General features: G+C 39.8%; 1 protein-coding gene across 2 annotated transcripts in view; it reads right to left on the reverse strand.

Annotated features, from left to right (window-relative positions):
• The window catches only part of WDR3 (WD repeat domain 3), a 37,777-nt gene that overhangs the window by 7,181 nt on the left and 7,704 nt on the right, over positions 1-22,892 (reverse strand). For both annotated transcript variants that reach the window (XM_082671503.1, XM_082671504.1), the window contains exons 5-21: positions 21,475-21,553; positions 20,195-20,290; positions 18,832-18,945; positions 18,575-18,676; positions 17,576-17,673; positions 16,534-16,641; positions 15,782-16,012; positions 12,919-13,012; positions 10,398-10,499; positions 9,059-9,144; positions 8,760-8,895; positions 7,981-8,037; positions 6,864-6,964; positions 6,528-6,639; positions 6,247-6,381; positions 5,910-5,960; positions 5,320-5,385 (exon numbers count right to left, since the gene is read on the reverse strand). In XM_082671503.1, the coding sequence (XP_082527629.1) occupies positions 5,320-5,385; positions 5,910-5,960; positions 6,247-6,381; positions 6,528-6,639; positions 6,864-6,964; positions 7,981-8,037; positions 8,760-8,895; positions 9,059-9,144; positions 10,398-10,499; positions 12,919-13,012; positions 15,782-16,012; positions 16,534-16,641; positions 17,576-17,673; positions 18,575-18,676; positions 18,832-18,945; positions 20,195-20,290; positions 21,475-21,553 (1,768 nt within the window). The remainder of the gene's footprint in view (positions 1-5,319; positions 5,386-5,909; positions 5,961-6,246; positions 6,382-6,527; positions 6,640-6,863; positions 6,965-7,980; positions 8,038-8,759; positions 8,896-9,058; positions 9,145-10,397; positions 10,500-12,918; positions 13,013-15,781; positions 16,013-16,533; positions 16,642-17,575; positions 17,674-18,574; positions 18,677-18,831; positions 18,946-20,194; positions 20,291-21,474; positions 21,554-22,892) is intronic.

Genomic DNA, 22,892 nt, shown 5'->3' on the forward strand with positions numbered 1-22,892 from the left:
GATGCACGTCTGCCAGTACGGGCAAGGGCTGGGTGTGGAAACTTGGGCTTTGGAGAGGTGCTGTTGTGTGGGCAGTGTGTGAGGGGAGGCGCGGGAGCCACCCTGCAGCCGTTTTCCCTGAGCGAGCTCTCAGGCGGCAGGACACTGCCCACATGAGCTCCAAGAGTGATCATGAGCTGCCTCTGCTCCCATCATGTGCTCCGGGGGCACACATGAGCCACCACTGCTGCTGAGAACCCCACAACCAGGCACCAGCCACTGCATCTGCACACCCTCTATTAAGGGGATAATGGCCAGCACACGCTGAGAAAAGAGGCAACAGGCATCCATACGAAAATCAGCCCTTGCACCAAAAATATTAAACCCACACAGGCTACACAGGGATGCTCCCACATAAAAACAGCCCTCCAAGACCACAGTAGATAGACCTCTTCAGTCTAATAGACGCTGATTTCAAAAAGGAGATAATGAAACTACTGAAGGAATTAAGAAAGGTTATCAACAGAAATGCAGAGTACTATAAAAAGGAACTAGAAACAGTAAAGAGGAACCAAGAAAAATTAGAAAACTCATTTGTCGAGACAAAAACTGAACTACAGGCAATGAACAGCAGAATAAATAATGTAGAACGAATAAGTGACCTGGAAGATAGAATGATGGAAATCACCCATCAGGACAGCAGACAGAAAGCCAAATGAGAAAAAAATGAAAGCAATATAAGAGACCTATGGGATAATATAAAGTGTACCAATCTACACATAATCGGGATTCCAGAAGGGGAAGAGAAAAGGGGACTGAAAATGTATTTGAAAGATTATGGCTGAAAACTTCCCAAACCTAAAGAAGGAAACAGATAAAGCAGGTATAGGAAGCACAGAGGGTCCCAAACAAGGTAAACCCAAACCTACACCAAGACATATTATAATAAAAAAGGCACAAGTTAAAGATGAAGAGGATTCTCAAGGCAGCAAGAAAAAAACAGTTAATTATAAGGGACCCCATAAGGCTATCAGCAGATTTCTCTACAGAAACACTGCAGGCCAGAAGGGAGTGGCAAGATATATGCGAAGTCCTGAAAGGGAAGAATGTGCATCCGAGGATACTCTAGCCAGCAAGAGTATCATTTAGAATAGAAGGAGGGATAAAGAATTTCTCAGACAAGCAAAAACTAAAGGAATATAGCAATACTAAACCTATCCTGAAGCAAATATTGAAAGGTCCTCTCTAAGCAGAAAAGTAGGAAGAATATATAGGGAAGAGAAAATTCACAATTGGAAAGCAACTCACATAAATAAGCCAGTACACAGATTAAAAACTAAAATAAAATTTTTGTGAATGTGATGATACCACAGTGAATAGCAAAAGCATGAACGTGAAGATGTAAACAGGACATCAGAATCATAAAATGTGGGTGAGGAGAGTAAGAAAAGGTAAATTTTTCTTTTTTTCATTTCCTAGAATGTGTTTGAGCCTATATGACTACCAGTCTGAGGCAAGTAGATATAGGACGGGGTTAACATACTTGAAAAACAGGATAACTACAAATGAAAAACATACAATAGAGTCACAAAAACCAAAAAGAAAAGAACATAATATGAAAGAAAATCATCAAACCACAAAAGGAAAAACAAAGAAAAAGGGACAAAGATGAAATCATTGAAAGAAGGGAATGTAAAAAGATATTTCATGCAAACAGAAATGACAAGAAAGCTGGGGTTGCAATACTCATATTGGACAAAACAGACTTTAAAACAAAGCCCATAAAGAAGGACACTATATAATAATAAAAGGATCAATACAAGAAGAGGAGTTTACACTCATCAACATGTATGCACCCAATACAGGAGCACCCAAATACATAAAACAAGTACTAATATACAGGGACTTCCCTGGTAACACGGTGGTTAAGAGTCCGCTTGCCAATGCAGGGGACACGAGTTTGAGCCCTGGTCTGGGAAGATCCCACATGTCACGGAGCAACTAAGACCATGTGCCACTACTGAGCCTGCGCTCTAGAGCCCACGAACCACAACTACTGAGCCTACGTGCCACAACTACTGAAGCCTGTGCACCACAACAAAGAGAAGCTACCGCAATGAGAAGCCCACGCACCGCAACAAAGAGTAGCCCCCACTCGCTGCCACTAAAGAAAGCCCACATGCAGCAACGAAGACCCAACGCAGCCAAAAATAAAAATAAATTTAAATAAAAAGAAAATACTAGGGCTTCCCTGGTGGCGCAGTGGTTGAGAGTCCGCCTGCCGATGCAGGGGACATGGGTTCGTGCCCTGGTCCGGGAGGATCCCACATGCCACAGAGCGGCTGGGCCCGTGAGCCATGGCCGCTGAGCCTGCGCATCCGGAGCCTGTTCTCCACAATGGGAGAGGCCACAACAGTGAAAGGCCCGCGTTACCACAAAAAAAAAAAAAGAAAAGAAAATACTAATATACATAAAGGGAAAAACTGACAATAGTAGGAGACTTTAAAACCCTACTCACATCAATGGACTGATCTTCTAGACAGAAAATCAAGGCAACAGAGATCTTAAATGACACAATAGAACAGTTAGACTTAATTGATATTTTCAGGACATTACATCCAAAAAAACCAAAATACCTTTCAAAATTGCAACCCAAAACTAAAATACTTAGCAATAGACCTGACCAAGAAAGTGAAAGACTTATACACTGAGAACTATAAAACCTTAATAAAGAAAGTTGAAGATGATTCAACGAAATGGAAAGATAGGGACTTCCCTGGTGGCACAGTGGTTAGGAATCTGTCTGCCAACACAGGGCACACAGGTTCGAGCCCTGGTCCAGGAAGATCCCACATGCCATGGAGCAACTAAGCCCATGTGCCACAACTACTGAGCCCACGCTCTAGAGCCTGCAAGCCACAACTACTGAGCCCACGTGCCACAACTACTGCAGCCTGCGCGCCTAGAGCCCGTGTACTGCAACAAAGAGTAGCCCCCACTCGCCACAACTAGAGAAAGCCCGCATGCAGCAATGAAGACCCAATGCAGGCAGAAATAAATAAATAAATTTATTTATTTTTTAAGAAAAGAAATGGAAAGATATCCCATGTTCTTGGACTGGAAGAATACTGTTAAAATGGGCATACTACCCAAGGCAATTTACAGATTTAATGTGATCCCTATCAAATTACCCATGACATTTTTCACAGAACTAGAACAAATAATCCTAAAATTTATATGGAACCATAAAAGACCCAGAATTGCCAAAGCAATCCTGAAGAAAACGAACAAAGCAGGAGGCATAACCCTCCCAGACTTCAGACAATACTACAAAGCTACAGTAATCAAAACAACATGGTATTGGCACAAAAAGAGACATATGGATCAATGGAACAGAATAGAGAGCTCAGAAATAAACCCACACACCTACTGTCAAGTAACCTTCAACAAAGGAGGCAAGAACATACAATGGGAAAAAGACAGTCTCTTCAGCAAGTGGTGTTGGGAAAGCTAGACAGCTGCATGTAAATTGATGAAGTTAGAACACACCCTCTCACCATACACAGAAATAAACTCAAAATGGCTTAAAGACTTAAACATAAGGCATGACACCATAAAACTCCCAGAAGAGATTATAGACAAAACATTCTCTGACATAGATAGTACCAATATTTTCTTAGGTCAGTCTCCCAAGGTAATAGAAATAAAAACAAAAATAATTAAATGGGACATAATCAAACTTACAAGCTTCTGCACAGCAAAGGAAACCATAAAAAAAATGAAAAAACAACCTACAGAATGGGAGAAAATATTTGTGAATGATGTGACTGACAAGGACTTAATTTCCAAAACATACAAACAGCTCATACAACTCTATAACAAAAAAACAAACAACCCAATTGAAAAATGGGCAGAAGACCTAAACAGACATTTCTCCAAAGAAATACAGATGGCCAATAGGCATATGAAAAGATGCTCAACATTGCTAATTATTAGAGAAATACAAATCAAAACTACAATGAGGTACTACCTCACAGTGGTCAGAATGGCCACATTAAAAACTCTACAAATAACAAACGTTGGAGAGGATGTGAAGAAAAGGGAACCCTCTTACACTGTTGGTGGAAATGTAAGTTGGTACAGCCACTATGGAAAACAGTATGGAGGTTCCTCAAGAAACTAAAAATAGAATTACCATATGATCCATCAATCCCACTCCTGGGCATATATCCAGACAAAACTCTAATCCAAAAAGATACGTGCACCCTTATGTTCATAGCAGCACTATTCACAACAGCCAAGACATGGAAAAAACCTAAATGTCCATCAACAGATGAATGGATAAAGAAGATGTGGTACACTAGAGGGGTGGGATAGGGAGGGTGGGAGGGAGACGCAAGAGGGAGGGGATATATGTATACATATAGCTGATTCACTTTGTTATACAGCAGAAACTAACACAACATTGTAAAGCAATTATACTCCAATAAAGATGTTTAAGAAAAAAAAAGACGTGGTACAAATGTACAATGGAATACTACAGAACCATAAAAAAGAACAAAATATGCCATTTGCAGCAACATGGATGCAACTAGAGATTATCATACTAAATGAACTAAGTCAGAAAGAGACACAAATACCATATGATATCACTTAAATGTAGAATCTAAAACATGACACAAATGAACCCATCTACAAAACAGAGACAGACTCACGGACATAGAGAACAGACTTGTGGCTGCTTTGGGGGAGGGATGGAGTAGGAGGTTGGGGTTAGCAGATGTAAGCTATTATATATGGAATGGATAAACATCAAGGTCCTACTGTATAGCACAGGGAACTATATTCAGTATCCTATGATAAACCATAATGGAAAAGAATTTATAAGAATGTATATATAACTGAATTAGTTTGCTGTACAGCAAAAATTAACACAACATTGTAAATCAACTACACTTCAATTTTTAAAAAGTCTATAATCAAAAAAGCAAACAAACAAAAAACCCCCACTTATTGCTCACCCCACCCCTGTGATCCACATTCAGTAGGTTTGGGCTAGGGCCTGGGAATTTCCTTTTCTAACAAGTTCTCAGGGGATGCTGATGCTTCTGGTCTGGGTGCTCCACTTTGAGAACTACTGCCATAAAGTAAAGGAATTAGAATAGGAGCTCTTAACACTTATTTGGTGATTTTAGGGTCAAATCTAGAAAAAGGGCAATTTCATGCTGTTTTTATTTCTTATAAGTGTTTCCTTTGTGTTTTTCTTTAGATTTTAATAAAATACTTTTTGGAAATAAAAAAAAATTAAAAATGAGATACTGCATTCTAGTATCAACTTACTGCTTTGACTGTTTCAATAGTTTTCTTTCCAGTAAAGTAATTGTCACCTTGAGTCTCTCCCGGAACCTGCCAGGAACAAAGAGATCCTTTAACAATTTCATTGACAGGTGTTAAAGAGCCAATAAATTAATCTTATATCCAGAAAAGAACAGACATTACTATGTTACGATGACTGTTACATGGTGTTATCAGCTACCATTAACTGAGTACTTAGTAAGTGCCAGACACTGTTAAATGTGTTATATGCATTATCAGAAGAATACCCTGCTCTACAACACGTTTAAAGAGAATGCCCAATTTCTCAATTTTTTTCTGATTTTTGATTTACAGTGAAACAACTGCCTGAAGCCTCCTTAAAAAAAAGCCAGAACGAAAATCATTCAATACCAAATCTGGTCAATCATTTGTCCCATAAAATCAGGATATACAGCTGGATTAAGAAGGACTACACAGATTCCTTCCCGTATCAGCTGTGGATGACTTTGACATCTAGTCCCAATTCGAATCCCATTAGAAATTCTTGAAATTACAGTAAATTCCAATAAGATAATTACAGGACACAGTCTGAGGGTCCCGAAAGATTTACTTACTACTGGTTGGTCTTCTTTGGCCACACTCTCCTCATATTCTGCTTCCCTTTGCTGACAAGAGATAGATATGAATTAATTTCAAAGAAAAAACATGACCCCTATGTGAAGTGAAATGAGACAGTGAGAAGCTGCTTCTTTGACAATCCAACCCCCTTATGGCATCTCTGTCTCCGCTTGGCTGCCGAAGTGGTGTCAGCAGTCTTGGAAACATCTTTTGGAGCTCAATGGACTTGCACTGACTGAGGTGTGACAGCACTAGACAGGAAACTCGAGCTGAGACAGCGTGTCAGATACTGACACCCACCAGCACATTTGTAACCAAGGCTGAACACCTTACCATCTCCCTTTCTTCCTCAAGAATAAGAGGCTCCCTTGTTCTCTCCCAAAGTCTCAGAGATTTGTCATGGGACGATGATACAATATAGTCCCCACTGGGGCTTACAGCCAAGCACCATATTTCCTGGTGATGCCCCTGCAGAGAGAAAGGACAAAAAACAAAAATCCTGAGTAAGAATACCTTATTCATAGACTGCTAACTGCTTACAATAGTGGGAAATCAACACTTGATCTTAAAAGAAGTTCTTAAGTACTGAGCAAGCAAAGCAGGCAAAAGGTTACCTCCAGAGTTTGTATGTGTTCAAATTTGTCTGCATCCCACTGCTTAATCTTATGGTCTTTCCCAGCAGTGAAGAAGAGGTGAGACTTGGGTACAAACTTTAGGTACATCACACTGAAAAGTGAGAGCAGTACTCAAATGTCATCAAATTCCTCATCATTAAAAAGAGTCTTATACACATAAATAGCTTTTGAATAGCTAGTTCTAGAGTGTCTGACTATATTTTAGAATTTTTAATTTCTGACTATCTGAGAACACTAAATAATAGACACAGATGCTCCCGGGAAATGATACCTACAGGTGACTCAATGGGAGGTCTTTGAAAAGATGACACCTACCTGTCATCATGTGCAAACAGAGACTTGTGGCAGTCCCCAAAGTCCAGACCCCAGATCTTCACATTCCTGTCAGCAGAGCCAGTTGCTATCAGTGCTCCATCCTAGGAGGAAGAGAAGTAAAACATTACTTGATTATCTGAAACTCTAATTGGAGAAAAGCTAACCAGAACATGTATCCCATTTCTTTCAAAAACATTAATGCCAAAAAATTAATTTCATCTCTTTACCAAGAGCACCTACATCCTCTCTTTTACCTACAGATCTACTTATAAAGCTTGTAAGTAAGCAAGAACTCTGTGGCTTAGATGTTTTGGTCCTGCTACAGGACAGTGTTATGCCTTGATGGAGGTTATGTTTACTTTGTCCAACAGATAGAATAAAGAATCTCTAATCTCTGTCATAGAGTTTGGGGGGAGAGAAGAGGGAAAGAGAAGAATAAGGCTGGGAAAGAATCTACTATATAGAATGTTTACGACCTAGCCCTTTTTATGCCATGTCTCCTATCACTGATTTTCTTACCTTTCCTGTTTTAGCACCTAGTTCAAATTGCTGTCAACATAACAAGAAAACTGAAAATATTTTCTGACACCAATTTATTCTGTTAATGCACTGAGTGCAGACAAGCTAGAGCAGGGGCCAATTCCTTTTACACAGACTAGACATTGTTTTTAAATATATATTGCCACTCCTAATCATAACTAGACATTACAAAAAATATGACTTTGGTCAAGAGACTAGAAGTATACATAACGCAAAATACCGTAGATATTGCAAAGTTCCATTTTCCTTACAAACATTATACTTCAGAACAAAGGGGGCTGCCTTTTTGAAAGTTCTTCATATTCTAGGGTGTTCTACCAATTATATTATTTTTATACAAGAAAATACTATTTGGGGAATCCAAAACAGGGAGTTGGTTATGAGGATTAATTCAGGTATCCGTGAAAATATTCTAAAAGCATTAAAGAAATATATATATCTAAAGTATGATTTCTTTTAGGATAGTCAGTTATACAACAAACTGAAAAATACTAAAATGAAGCTATCAAGCCAAGAACTAAGATAGCATTTTAGAAAAGACAACTTGTTACTGAGACAATATTTAAATTTTACTTACATAAGAGATGTCCATGCATATGACAGGCAGTTTGTGTCCATACAGTGAGAGAAAAAACTAAACATTTAAAAATAAAAAAAGAATATAAATAACTCATGTCTATAAAACACAGGTATAATTTATTACCTGTAGACCTAAAATATAACTTTAAGTACAATGCTAAGACTGTTCTGGATTGCTTTATGTCTGTAGTTTTAAAGAAGACAGTCAAACCACTGAAGGTGACTTGTACCCATATCCGGCATACAACCCCTGCGTGCACTTGCCAAGAATGCTGCAATACAGTGGAGCCAGGGCTGCTGCAGAAGCCTATTCCCTCAGTCAGAATATGGAACAGAGACGTTCTCTGGATCTCTTAGCTGAAAAGTCTCTGGAGCACTTGTTTCACAACAATATTTCCAGGCCCAATCCAGTCCCACTGACACTCTGGGCATAGAGCCCAGTAACCTATATTTTTATAAGAAACTCAAATGATCCTGACTTACAGCCAAGCGTGGAATCACTGCCTAAGACCTAGCATCGCTCTTAAAACTACTGGCTACGACAGGATTTTCTGTCCACAGATTTTCTGAACATATGAAATACAACTTGCTTTAAACAAAATTTATGAACCAAAGGATTCTTTTAAAACCCTAGCCTTCCTAGTGTACTTGCAATGTTTTGATTCACAAATTTTTAGAAACATACTACTGCTGGGAACACTCAAGGACACTTCTTTATAGTCTCAACCCAAGGTCAGTCAGAAAGAAAGCAAATATCCATAGGCATAACCATTGTACCTTTGAAGTATCAACATAGAAAACTTTCACAGTACAGTCCAGCAAAGACACAGCCAACAGCTTTTGATTGGGAGAGTAACTGACACACAGAACTTCTTCATCTAGTTGCAAGGTTCGGGTTTGCTTCACAGAAAGCCTAGCATTACAGAAAGCATCAAGAAAAATGAGTACGAAGGCACAAAAAAATTCCAAAAACCCTCTGGAGCTCAACAGAAATATCAATACATGTCAAAAACCCATTCAATGGTTCCCGATTTTCGCTCCCCAAAAATGGACACAAATAAAAAATGTCCACTTACCTCTTCTGGGTACTGTTTTCATCTTTCACCAACTCAAAATCCCAGAACTTGACAGATTTATCTGCACCACCTGTCACAAAGCCACGCTGAAAATCAAATGACATTTCCGTTAAAAAAAATCTTAGTATAGAACCTTTAATAAGACACCTCAAAATAGTATAAAAGACCATTTTTATTTAATAGCATGGGGTAAGAATTAGGATATGTGGTTTTTCCTTAACTCCCTTCATTGCTCTTTATGGGATGCCACCACAGATCCTACTGGAGAACTCCTAGCAGAGACTAATGTAGTCAGATGATAACTAGTGTAAAGTTCTAGTTATACTTTCATTCAGCATCAGGAAGAAAGACTCAATGAACACTGCAGGGTAAGGCAACAGTCAAAAGAATTTGCTATGAAGTATTCAATTGGTTTTATCACATTTTAGTGTTAGTGTAAGCTATAAGGACTATAGAGTCAGAAAACTACATCTCAAATGTCTATTCTGCTATTTCAGAGATTTGTAACATGGGAAAATAACCTTATAATGACCCTCAGTGTTGGTGCAGTTGTAAAGACTACCTAGTTTATAAAATCATTGTGAAAATAACAATAATGACATGATGGACGTGAAAACACTTTGGAAAAGAGAACACTCCACAAATGCTAGATGTTGCTACTATTTAAATTTTAAATGCTGTTTCATTTCTGACCCCAAATGGCATTACCCAGTCTAAATTCCAGGTTCCTTTTTTTCCAAAAATATCTACTTTCAATGAATGAAGGTTTGCCACCATTGGGAGTATTCAAATAAATGGGCCACAATCCCTTAAGGTGTTGTCAAAAACTATCTCAAAATGTTCTGAGCAACAGCACCATTACTGGAATAAGTACACAGTTCTCCAGGGTGACTCCTTTGAAGGGAAATACACCATTACTGACTTGAAAAGGTTCACATATTTACTAAAAAATCACTAGATTTATATAGTCATAGATGTGTGGACTAAAAGGGAAGCACAAAAGTCTACTCTATCCTCCACATTGTGTTGCCCCAGGAAGTATTTCCTCTTAAGAAGTATCACAAACCACTGGTACAAAGTCAGGAGGGTAAGCAATTTGATGTCATGGAGCTGATGATGAACAGCAGCTGAACAAGATTTCAAATCATAATGACAGCTATTCATATTATCAGGCACAAGATATGGCATCATATATAAAAGCTAGACATTAGACAGAAGTGGGCTTTCTTTAAAGAAACCCTGAGGCAAATCCCTGTTAGGCAGCAGTAGAACTTGATATAAGAAATGGGAAGTACAGCCAGGGTACTGAAGCCCAGATCTTAACATCTGGTTTAGTTACCTGATCTGGAGAGAGAGACAAGGACCATAAAGCTCCATCATGTGCATCTATTGTCTCCAGCAGATTTCCTGAGGCCAAGTCATAAAGCTGCAGCTTTCCTGTCTTTGGAAGACACAAAATGAACACACAACTTACACAGTTTCATAACCAAGCAGCAACAATGTAGCTAACTGCTTAGGAAACGGGCTTCCACGGTCCATGCTCTGTACTTCCTCTGTGAATAAATGTTGTTAAATCCCCTACGGACATGTTGGGTTAATCCTGGCAGGGTTGCTATACTGTACAACTAAGGAACAGTACAACCTTGTAGTACAGGATTACTGTCACTTCCACTGGTTTCCTCAACTTCAAAAGGTAAATATCATGGCCACAGGCATGTCAGAATAAACATAAGAGCAAATGGGGAACTTAAAAACCTTTAAAAAACTTAATCAGTCCTTTAAGTGGACTATCCTCTATGGTAGTTGGCTTAACCAACTCTTGATTTCCCCCTCTAGAATACACTGATAATGAGAAATACTACCTACAATGCTAGGGAGGGCAATGAACTTGAAAAAAACAAAATCACAGTAGCTTAGAAAGCTATCAGCCACGCTTCCTGTTTAGACCATGTATATGCTGTGGTCATGGTGCCAGCACGGAACACACACAGTGGCAAAGCCTGCTCTATGACAAGCCTGTGCACACGTGGTGGAAAGAACGTAAGGGGAAGACTTGAATCCCAGGGCTGCTTCTCTCTAACTCTGACTGTGGGTAAATTCATCTCCGTGAGCCCGTTTTTCCATCTGAAAAATGGAGTTTATATCACCAACCCCTCTAAGCTGTTGTGGGGATGAAATGAGATCATGTATGTTAGCAGCACGGCACAGAGACTAGGCTAGGGATTCTGTCTGAGTCATACAAATAGTCTTTGAAGCAATGTGCAAAATGTTTTCCCAATAGCAGATAGTGAATGGACATTTGTTAAAAGAATGAATGAAAACTGAGGAAAACTTTTAACTGAAATTTAATGTTCTTTCACTGACACTGACCCTAAAATCTCTCCAGCTTATTTTACACTTTTTGCTGGACCAAAAATATCCATTATGATAACATAGGTTTTTCTAATAAAATAATCATGCGCACATGGCATTAGTTTAGGGGGATAATAATGACAAATACTTGCAAAGCACTTTTCAAAATATTCCATAGACCTTATTCCACTTTATTTCCACTACCACCCCTACTACTACCATTCGTGCTACTTCTGCTACTAGTTCTTATTTATTAGTTATTTGCTGGGAGCCAGTCTCTGTGCTAAGTGCTTTGCAGACTGTGAGGCAGGTTATTTACATCATTTTACATGAAAAAACTAAGGCTCACAGGGTTGAGTAACTTGCCCAAAAGGTCTTATAGCCAGTAAGTGGAAGAGCTGGGATTCTAACCTAGGCCCATCTGGCAGAAAAGGCTCTGCGAAAAAGCAAGTGTCACCATTCCATTGTGTAGATAATGAAACACACTAAGAGAAGTTATATGACTTTCTCCAAATTACCCATTTCGTAAGGGGAAGAACCTGAATCCAAATCCATGTCTGCTTATTCCCTCATGGTTATCTCCCAATCTGATTAGCAGCTGAGGACTTCATCAGTCAGGCTGTCTTTACCAAATGCTTCTATCTGCCACGCATGATGCTGGTACTTACTGTCTTTTATCATCAGTCTTCTCAAAACACAATTACACGTGTGCTCATAAAAAGATGCATGAAAGGCTGATCTCCAAAATGTTAGTGACGGTTATCTCAAGGTCATGATTTTAATTTTCTTTGTAATGTGACATAAGATTTGGTTTAAAAAAAAAAACACAAAGAAAACAAAACTTAAAAATAAAAACCTCGTGCTTCCCTGGTAGTGCAGTGGTTAAGAATCCACCTGCTGATGCAGGGGACAAGGGTTCGATCCCTGGTCCGGGAAGATCCCACATGCCACGGAGCAACTAAGCCCACGCGCCACAACTACTGAGCCTGCCCTCTAGAGCCCGCAAACCACAACTACTTAGCCTGCGCTCAGGAGCCCGTGAGCCACAACTACTAAGCCTGTGCTCAGGAGCCCGTGAACCACAACTACTAAGCATGTGCTCAGGAGCCCGTGAGCCACAACTACTGAGCCTGCGCTCAGGAGCCCATGAGCCACAACTACTGAGCCTGCGCTCAGGAGCCCGTGAGCCACAACTACTGAAGCCCGTGTATCTAGAGCCCGAGAGAAGCCACTGCAATGAGAAGCCCATGCACCGTGACGAAGATTGGCCCGTTTGCGCCGCAACTAGAGAAAGCCTGTGCGCAGCAACGAAAACCCAATGCAGCCCAAAATAAATTAATTAAATAAAAATAAAAACCTCAAAAAAAAGGGCAATGAACTAACACCCTCTCATACTATCTGGCCCTAATACATTTCCCATATGTTAAAATAGAAAGCATATTTCTCAAACAACTTTAAGAATAACCGAGTAGAAAAAGTCCCCCAAATCCATGGAAAAGCCTGTTTACCTTTGTTCCTATGACCACCTGCCGATCACCAGGTACAAAGGATGAGCAAAGTGCATATTCGCAGGTCATCGTGCGAATACACTGCAGTGTAGACCTGTGAGAAAGAAGGAATAAAGAACTTGTATGTTAAAAGAACCTGCTTCTCCATCTGCGAGGTCAGCATGTACATTTCATACAAACTTAGCCACACAGAATGATCAATATGAGAAAGGATAAAGTCTGAATAACCCTGGCTTATTACAGTGAAGGGAGAAATTAGTAAGCGGCACCTAACTTTGTTTTCTTTCATGGCGGTTCCCAATCCTAAGGAACAGATTCTACGAAAGAGCTGAGAAAAGCATCTGCTGGGCTCAACAGACTGCCACTACAAAGAAGTGAGGCCAGAGGACTGCAAGTCGAATTAGCATACTGTATCCTTACAAGTACAGTTCATTTTACTGGACCATAAACATTCATCCATGCAACAAACAGATATCAAATGCCCACTTCCTTCAACATTTACTGAATGCCAGGTACCGTTCTAGGTGCTGGAGATATAACAATGAATTAAACAGAAGAGGCCCCAAATCTCATAAAGCTTAACATCCTCTGGAAATGAGACAAATATTGGTGTAGCAGGTGCTAGCAGGTGCTATGGAGAAACACAGCACCTGGGGGAAGGGGACCAAGAGTACAAGGGTGGGAAGGGGATAGCAGGATGGCCATGTGATGAGAAGAGAAGGAGAAAGCCTTAGCCAAAAGGGGAATATGGTTCCACGCAGAAAGGGAGCACAACAGCCATGACACAGGCACGCTCCTGTCGCCTGTAAGGGATAACGAGAAGGCCAGGGTGGCTCCACTGGAGAAGGGGAGAGTGGTAAGAGACAATGTCTGTAAGGACTGTGGCTTGTAGTTAGTCTTTGTGAGATGGAGCTCCTGGAAGTGATATAACTTCCATTATAAAAAGATTACACTGGCCGCTGTGTTGAGTATAGACCACAGAGGGGCAAGTAAGGAAGCATGGAAGACTGGTCAGAAAGCTATTACAATCCAGATAAGAGATGTTGGTGGTTTGAACCAGGTCATGGCAGCGCAGGTGATGAGATGTGGTTGAATTCCAGGTGAGTTTTTTTTTTTTAAACACTCTTTTTTTTTTTTTTTAATTTATTTTTGGCTGCACTAGGTCTTCATTGCTGCGTCTTGGCTTTCTCTAGTTGTGGTGAGCATGGGCTACTCTTCATTGCGGTGTGCGGGCTTCTCATTGCAGTGGCTCCTCGTTGCAGAGCACGGGCTCTAGGCAGGTGGGCTTCAGTAGTTGCAGCGTGTGGGCTCAGGAGTTGCAGCGCACAGGCTCTAGAGTGCGCGGGCTTCAGTAGTTGTGGCACGCAAGCTCAGTAGTTGCGGCTCGCAGGCTCTAGAGCGCAGGCTCAGTAGTTGTGGTACACGGACTTAGTTGCCCCATGGCATGTGGAATCTTCCCAGACCAGGGATCGAACCCATGTCCTCTGCATTGGCAGGTGTATTCTTAACCACTGGACCACCAGGGAAGTTTTGAAGGTAGAGCTGATAGTATTTGCTAATGCACTGGACATGAGAGAATCAAGACTGGCTACAAGGATTTGGGCTAGAAAAACCACAGGAAGTAATTATTTACTAATATGGGGAAGTCTGTAGGAACAGAGGGTGGGGAGACTATTGAAGAAATGAAGATCACAAGTATGGTTTGGACATATAAAAATCTGAGATGCCTAATTAGACATCCAAGGGTGATACAAACAAAAGCTTTGGACATATGAGTCTGAAGTTCAGGGAGAGGCTATGGCTAGAGATAGAAATTTAAGTGTCATCAGCTTATAGAAAGCCACCTGACTAGAGATCACAGAAAGTGAGTGTAGACAGAGAAAACTTTCAAAGACTCCGCCCTGAAGTATTCCAACAGTTAGAAGTCAGCAAAATAAAAAGGGTCTAGCCAAGACTGAGGGAAAAAAACAGCCAGCAGAGAAAGAGGAAGTAATGAAATTCAAACTGTTTCAAAGAGGAGAAAAGTTATCAATTCAAAGACAGTGTCAAACGAAGCTTATTGGTCACTGGATTTTGAAACATGAACACCACTGATGAGATGACAAGAGCTGTTTTGGTGAAATGGTGGGGATAAAGGTCTGATGGAGAAAAGGAGTCAGAGGATGGGGGGGAGATAATTGGACAGAGAGATAAGGATGAAACAGGATTATTTCCTTCAAGGTGGGAGATATTACAGTGTATCTGTATGCTGATGCGAACAACCCAACAGAGATGGAAGATTAATGATGCAAGAGAGGGAGGAAAATTGCTAGAAGGAGAAATATAGCTTGTGATTACCTTTTGGTTAGGAGCACCAACAGTCATAGGAAGAAAGATTATGTGGCTACAGATGCAGCTAAGGTGGGAGCATATGAACATTTTCTAGATGATTCCATTTCTTCAGTGAACTAGGAGGCAAGGTCATCAGCTTAAAGGGGCTACAGGTGTGAGGTGTGAGGAGAGGTAAGAACATGTGAAATAGTCATCTAGGAAAGTGAGGAATGAGAAATCATGGTAAAATTACTGTAAAGCACTAAGAGCCTATTTGAATTTAGAGTAGGAAGTATGCTTGTGTTTTTCTCTAGCCAAGTACAGCAATAAGCTTCAGACATGGAATAAACTTACATTTTTTATACCAAATCTAAAAAGGCAATTTTTCCTACTCTAAACTCCACAGGCCTACAGTCAAAATGCACTGAAGATACATTTTGAGGGAACTGTATTTAGGGCCCTAAGAATAACTAACCATCAAGAGTATTAAAAACTAACTCAAAGGGAAGAAAACACGATTGGATAAAGCTATAGAAAGCATCATTTCACAAACCTGTTCCATATCTTAACGGAATCAGCTGCTGCTGAAAGGACAGCGATATTGTCTGAGCTGAATGACAAAGTCCGCACATCACTGCGATGACCCCCGATGGTAATTCTGTTTGTTCTGACAGTCTGAGGAGCTGACATGGATGGATTCAGTGAATATAATTCCACCAAGTTGTTTTGCAGAAGGAAGACAGCCTTTAACTCTCCTTGAGGAGTATGAATCAAGTCAAAGGATCTGCATGAGAAAATATTCATAAATGTTCCAGCAACCATCTTAGCTCATAAGGTTAATCTTTTTCTAGGAGAAAAGCTTTGCAATGCCCTCCATCTATACAAAGTTTGAACAAGTATAAAGGATTTTACAAATAAGAGTGCTCTGAGTATTGGACAGTCGTCTAGTATAGGCTTTTAAGTCCAAGAAACCTGAGCTCAGATACTGGCTCTGACTTGTTTCTGTGCATGTATTCTTTTTTGTAAGTGACCGCAAATCCTTTTGGAATGTGGGGTATACATTTTTCTTTTTAACTGGCAGCAAAGAACTGTAAGTAAAAAGCTAAAAAGCTATCATAAGAAAACAAATATGAGATGATGAGTAAGTGGGCCCATGGTGAGAGGCAGGAGTTGAGGCCACGATCACCATCTCCAGATACGTAATTTGCAGAGACTGCTTACAAATAGTGGGAAAAGCCGATACAATTTTGTAGCAACACTTCAGATACTTCTCTCAGATACCTCAGCTACTACATTTTCACTCACTTGATTTTGGCAGAAGTTTTGATATTAGTCACCCGTTGGATTTCATCTTGCAGAGTCATTTCAACATTGACTTCAAGGTCTTCCTCCTCCTCTTTGCAAGAATTTAATCTAGAGGAGAAAAAAAAAAGACTATCATGCTATCACTTTTCTAGAAGAAACTTTGCTATTACTTGAGTCAAGCTCTGGTCTGAGACCAACAACCTTTATTGAACCCGGAAGAGTCACTTAACCACACGGATTACCATGAGAATTAAACAATGTAGTGTACGTAAAAATGCTTTGTGAACCACAACGCAATTAATATGAAGTGTTATTCCATCCTATGGGTACCCTCAATAAACGGATTCTGAATGCAAACGCCCATAAAATTTCTGAGGACAAGTCTTTATAGTTCAAACTATCCCACTGAAGTGTTTCTAGTAAACTTCTCTAACTTCAGGACTTTTTAGAAAACCCATTACTCTGCACTTATAACCCAACCATGCCAAAAAAAAAACCCAGAGGTCTCAAAAGATTTGCTTTGGCAAATAAAAAATTTTTAAAACTGGTGACTTTTTATTTCTTTGAGACTTGATAAATTTCAACCACTGAGAAACTGATTTCTATGGCTATAATGACCTATTTATTGTAAGGTTATACTGCCCCCAAACTCCAATTATGTAACTGTCCAACCAGTCTTCCTTCTCATAGTCCCAAAGGTCAGCACTGTGCAACCTGGATTCCTTCTGTATAGGCTGTTGTCACCGAAGACACACTGCTAGTCTCTCAGAATTAAATCATTTAGAAGCCATGTTTGAATATCTGTACTGCCTTTCTCGTTCTGTGTGGCTCTGAGTGCAAGACCCAGGAATATGATAGTTATGAAGCTGTATTTAGAAATTAAAAACTTGGACTACCAGCACGCCATAAAATCTTCCCTAGCATTTAATGGTAATTGAAAACAGAGTAAATACTCCTTTAAAGAAGCCATAGTTTTTCCTTCAGTACTATGTGGCCCACCCACTATACTTGTTGACTAGTAGTAAATATTAAGAAAACACACTTTGCTTTCTTTTTAGCTTTCTTCATCTTCTTGTCTATTTTCTTCTGAATTTCCTCCTTGGAAAGGATACAAAACACTTCTAGCACAGAATCAGTCCCCTAGAAAGGCAAAAGGTTGATGTGAGTCCAGGAGAGGCAATTTGTAATTTAGCTTTTTCTCTGTAAGAACATTTCTCTTTCTTCCCTTACTAGTTGTATTACCAGGGACAACTTAATCTCGTTGGGATTGCTGTCTCATCTGTAAAGTGGGAATTCACCACTTTCTACAATGTTACTCTGAGACTAAATAAGAAGTTAATGCTTTTTACAGGGTGAAGTAAGTCAGAAAGAGAAAAACAAATACCATATGCTAACACATATATATGGAATCTTAAAAAAAAAAAATTGGTTCTGAAAAACCTAAGGGCAGGACAGGAATAAAGATGCAGACATAGAGAACGGACTTTAGGACATGGGGAGGGGAAAGGGTAAGCTGGGACAAAGTGCGAGAGTGGCATGGACATATATACACTACCAAATGTAAAACAGATAGCTAGTGGGAAGCAGCCGCATAGCACAGGGAGATCAGCTCGGTGGTTTGTTTCCACCTAGAGGGATGGGATAGGGAGGGTGGGAGGGAGACGCAAGAGGGAGGAGATGTGGGGATATATGTATACGCATAGCTGATTCACTTTGTTATACAGCAGCAACTAACAGAACAATGTAAAGCAATTATACTCCAATAAAGATGTTTAAAAAAAAAACAGAAAAAAGAAGTTAATGCTTTTAAATTGTTTAGAAAGGCAGGGATTTAATAAATGTTTGCTAATAATAAGAAGAATAAGAGCAATTACTGTTGTTGGGCTAACAGAAGTTAGGGAATACAGGTCCACACAATACCATATAAGGAAATCTTAACAGGACAAAAGAAAAATTCACCTCCACACTGAATACGAAAGAAGAACAAGTCTCTAAAGGAAGAGCCAAGTCCTTGTTATTTTCTCCTAAGCCTGGTACTCACATGGCAAGCAAGAATCCTGCCTGTCCGGTCGACTGCAAGGTTCACAACTCTGTCCCTTCCTTCCCGCATTATGGAACCAGCTTTTCTACATGTAAGGATGCGCTGCAGAGGAAGCAAGAGAAAAGATGAAGGTTAATAGTTCTGTTGACCCCTGAAAAGACATGATCCCAAGAAATGCAGGTGACAAAGATCTTCCCTAAAATGAATACTTTCCCACCATTCAACTCAACTGAAGGTAAGAAACAAAAATGAATTACATCCTCAGGAGCTTCATCCATCTCAAGGGTACCATCCTCTGCTTCATGTGTGTCCTGTATTCCAGGGGAAGACCCTTTGACTTTCTTGGGCTCTGGTTCTTCTGGGTCTTCAATCTGTTTTATAAAAATGGGAAAATAAAAGCTGAAATAGGGCTTGCCAGGTGGCTCAGTGGTTAAGAATCCGCCTGCTAATGCAGGGGACATGGGTTCGACCCCTGGTCCAGAGAGATCCCACATACCGCAGAGCAACTAAGCCCATGCGCCACAATTACTGAGCCTGCGCTCTAGAGCCCGCAAGCCACAACTACTGAAGCCCGCGTGCCTAGAGCCCGTGCTCCTCAACAAGAGAAGCCACCACAATGAGAAGCTTGAGCACCGCAATGAAGAGTAGCCCCTGCTGGCCACAACTAGAGAAAGCCCATGTGCAGCAATGAAGACCCAACACAGCCAAAAATAAATAAATACATTTATTTAAAAAAAAAAAAAGCTGAAATAATTTGTTCCAGGAGGTGATTTTCCCCCCTAATGACTTAGAAACCTGTCCTTATAGCCACTGGTAACTTCCATTTAGTGATCTCTCTGATCAAACCTCTTCAACGACAGCACATTCATCAGAATGTGTTAAAAACTGACCACATCAAGAACACAAACAAAACATTATTCATTATACCAGCTCCAATAACTTTCCACAGTCTAAGGACTATTGTTTCATAACAAGGTGAAAAAATGATGACCTCATTAATTTTAAAACCTTCTTAGGTGAAAGATCTACCATATTCTAGAGGGAAAGATTCATATTGGCATTACGAATTGAAAGACATTGCAAGAGAGGTTACATTTTCTCCTTAAATAAAAAAAAAGATAAACCCTAGCCTCCTAATAAAGAACCCATCAAAATGGCTACTGGACACAACACCACACACCTAACTCCAGCTAAACCCTAAGGTCTATAACACCTTTCATTCACGCAAAATCTTTGATGATCTGAGAAAATGTGACAGATCTTCTCAGAATATACATATTTACATAAACATACACAAATTTCACATAGATTTTTGTTTGAGGGAAGAGGGTCACAGATATTCTGAAGTCCATCCGTGGACACCCAAAGGTCAAGGAATACCAAGCTAAGAGCCCTACACACTAAAACATTAACATTACCAAGAGCTGTCAGCCTAAAGCTATCCTTCTTCCAAGTGCAAATGAACCACAGAATGAAGAAAAAAAATTGTTTAGAAATCACAGTAAGAGAGAATTCCATTAGTATGTGAAGTACTCAAAAATTATATCTGATTCTAAATTCAGCAAGCCTATGAAATTGCTAAAACATGACACTGCCCATGACCAGAAAAAAAGCAATTACCTCTTGCAGGTAAGCTATGTCCCAAGCCCTCAGCTCACTGTCAGAAGCCCCAGTGATGAGTCGCTTTTCTTCTGACACCAGAACCAACCCCCACACCTACAGGGTATAAAAAGATTCAAATAATATGGTTATTAAGGGACTCCAGGATGCATGACATGACATTCCAAAAGTCTAAGTACACTGTAGTGAAATCTCTTTGGCATTGCAAAGTCTAATATTAAGACAACCCTTTCAAAATACACTACAAGGAAGCTCACTTTGAGAAAGAAAATGATCTGTGGTGGAAGTGTTGTTTATGGGGTAACTAGCAGTTTCTCTGTAATTTCCTATCCTTAAATTTAGATAATGGCTGTTCGGAATAAATCCTAACTAGAAGCCACTCAAAATAATGATTTCAAGCGTGGCACTTCTTTGATCTCAGCAGTGCCTTGCAAATGAAAGGTGCCCCATTAATGTCTATCAGAGCATAATTTTTAGCCTCAAACATCCATGAACTAACTAAACAATGAAAACAACAGTACTGTTGCAAATCAAGAAAGAATCTGCTTTTCCTCCTCATTAATTCTAGGGTGTGTATATTCCTCATATATTCTAGAGCACATATATACAAAAATATATATAATTGAGTTATAATTAACAATGTTAAATTAGTTTAAGGCATACAACACAGTGATTCAATATTTTTATACATCATGAAATGATCACCAAAATAAGACCAGTTACCATCCATCACCATACAAAGTTGTTAAAATATTATTGACTATATACCCTATGTGTAGATTCCATCCCATGGCTTACATACTCTATAGCTGGAAGTTTGTACCCCTTAATCACCTTCACCTATGCCTGGTATGAACAAAGCACAAAGGAGGATGCCAAGATGTAAAGTATTCCCTGATCTCTATTGAACAGATCTATGTTCAGGTAATTATTATAATGTCTACAATTTGCTATTTACACGTCACCGGGCCAGGCACTGTATACACAGTATCATTAAACTTCCCTATGATCATAAAGGTGGATACTTATAATTTAGAAGTGATGAAACCCATATTCATGGGTTAAAAACTTATGCGAGGCCAATTTCTACCAAATGCCAGAGCAGCTGCATCTGCTCTGACGGTTGGCACTTTGTCCACCACTCCAACTTCTCTCTCTAAAGACAGTACATGTTGATTACTGTTAGCAGTAAAAACAAAGTCATGAAAGGGCCAGGGAAGAAACCATCTTTTCCTCTCTGCCTTGCTATTCTTTCCCTGGGCCCATGACCCTACATATACCTCAGTTCGGTGGCCGACCATTGTTTTGAAGCAGTGCTGGGTATCAAGGTCCCACCATTTCACCATGGTATCTTTCCCACTAGAAGAAGAAATAGGAAAAAAATCTTATTAGGAAGAATCACTGAACTAACAGGAAAATCAAGGACTTATTTGTTGCCTTAAAAAGACAATACACAGCAATGATGTCTAATGCTACTATTTACCTGACCTTTCTTTTAAAAAGTAAAGAATCCTAACTCTTTATATGTCTATTCTCAGGTAGAAAAATAAAATGTTCCATCTGTAAGCACAAAAATAACCTTGAATTCAGAGTGCTACAGAACGCAGAACTTGACCAGTTGACCACCATTTCCATCACCACAGCATCAACATTCCTTCATTCTAACACACAAACATCTTAGACCTCTCCTGCTCCCTTGTCTCCTATGTCCAGCTAGTCTCTAGGTCCTGAAAACGCCTCCTCTGGGAAGTCTCCAAGCCTTGATTCCTTCCAATCTATTTCTGTACACAAACCTGAAGTTAGGTCCTACTGCCCGAATTATTTTAATAACTTATCTGGTCTCTGTCTATTCTGTTCCCTCACCACATCCAATACATTACTGTCAGATAATCTTAATCTTCTAAATTTGCACTAACTCAAGGTTCTCTATGGATTCAAAATCAAGCTCTTCAGCACCATTCCCAAAACCTCCCATTAACTGGCACTTAATCTCCCGGCCAATGGGCTCTACTATTCCTGCCTCAAATGCCTGTTCCCTGCTTCTTCACCAATGTGAATCTAATATAATCCTGCTTCAAGACAAAACTGGAAAAAACCAAAAACCCAATTTACAAAGTCTTTGCTATATAATCCCACCTCACGGTGTTATTTCCTTTCCCTTACATTCCCTAAGCTATAAGGTGTATGTATATTCTACTAGAGCAGTAGAGTCATTGCCTCACAGAATGTGTTATCTGAACAAGACACACTAATGTCCCTGCATCCTATCCCACAGGAACAAATCCACCACTGGTACAGCATTTCGTGCTGCTCCTCTACACTGCCTTCTGGTTCTTCTATGGTTCTAATTACTATGGTTCTTCTAATTACTGCCTGGCAAAACTTAAGATCCCAAACGTTCCTGGGTGGTCATTCCTTAGGAATGATAACTATTATATTAGGTTGAGCTATATGAAATTGCTGATATATGAAATTGCTGATATCTGACCTATCATTTTTAACCCACACAAATGGAAATTTCAAATGGTTCAACCTATGAGATGTTCAGAAGGCCTAAGTATGGGGTATGTCTCTTCTCAAGAGGCAGGCTAAGACAAACATTTGGTATTCGCATCTGCCCACTGCTCCATGTTCGGCTTTTCTGACTTTCTAGGGATCCAGAAAGTAGACAGCTCATCCTATACAAGGTCTGTTGAAG

This window comes from Grampus griseus, assembly GCF_964374135.1.
Source record: "Grampus griseus genome assembly, chromosome: 1".
NCBI lineage: Eukaryota > Metazoa > Chordata > Mammalia > Artiodactyla > Delphinidae > Grampus > Grampus griseus.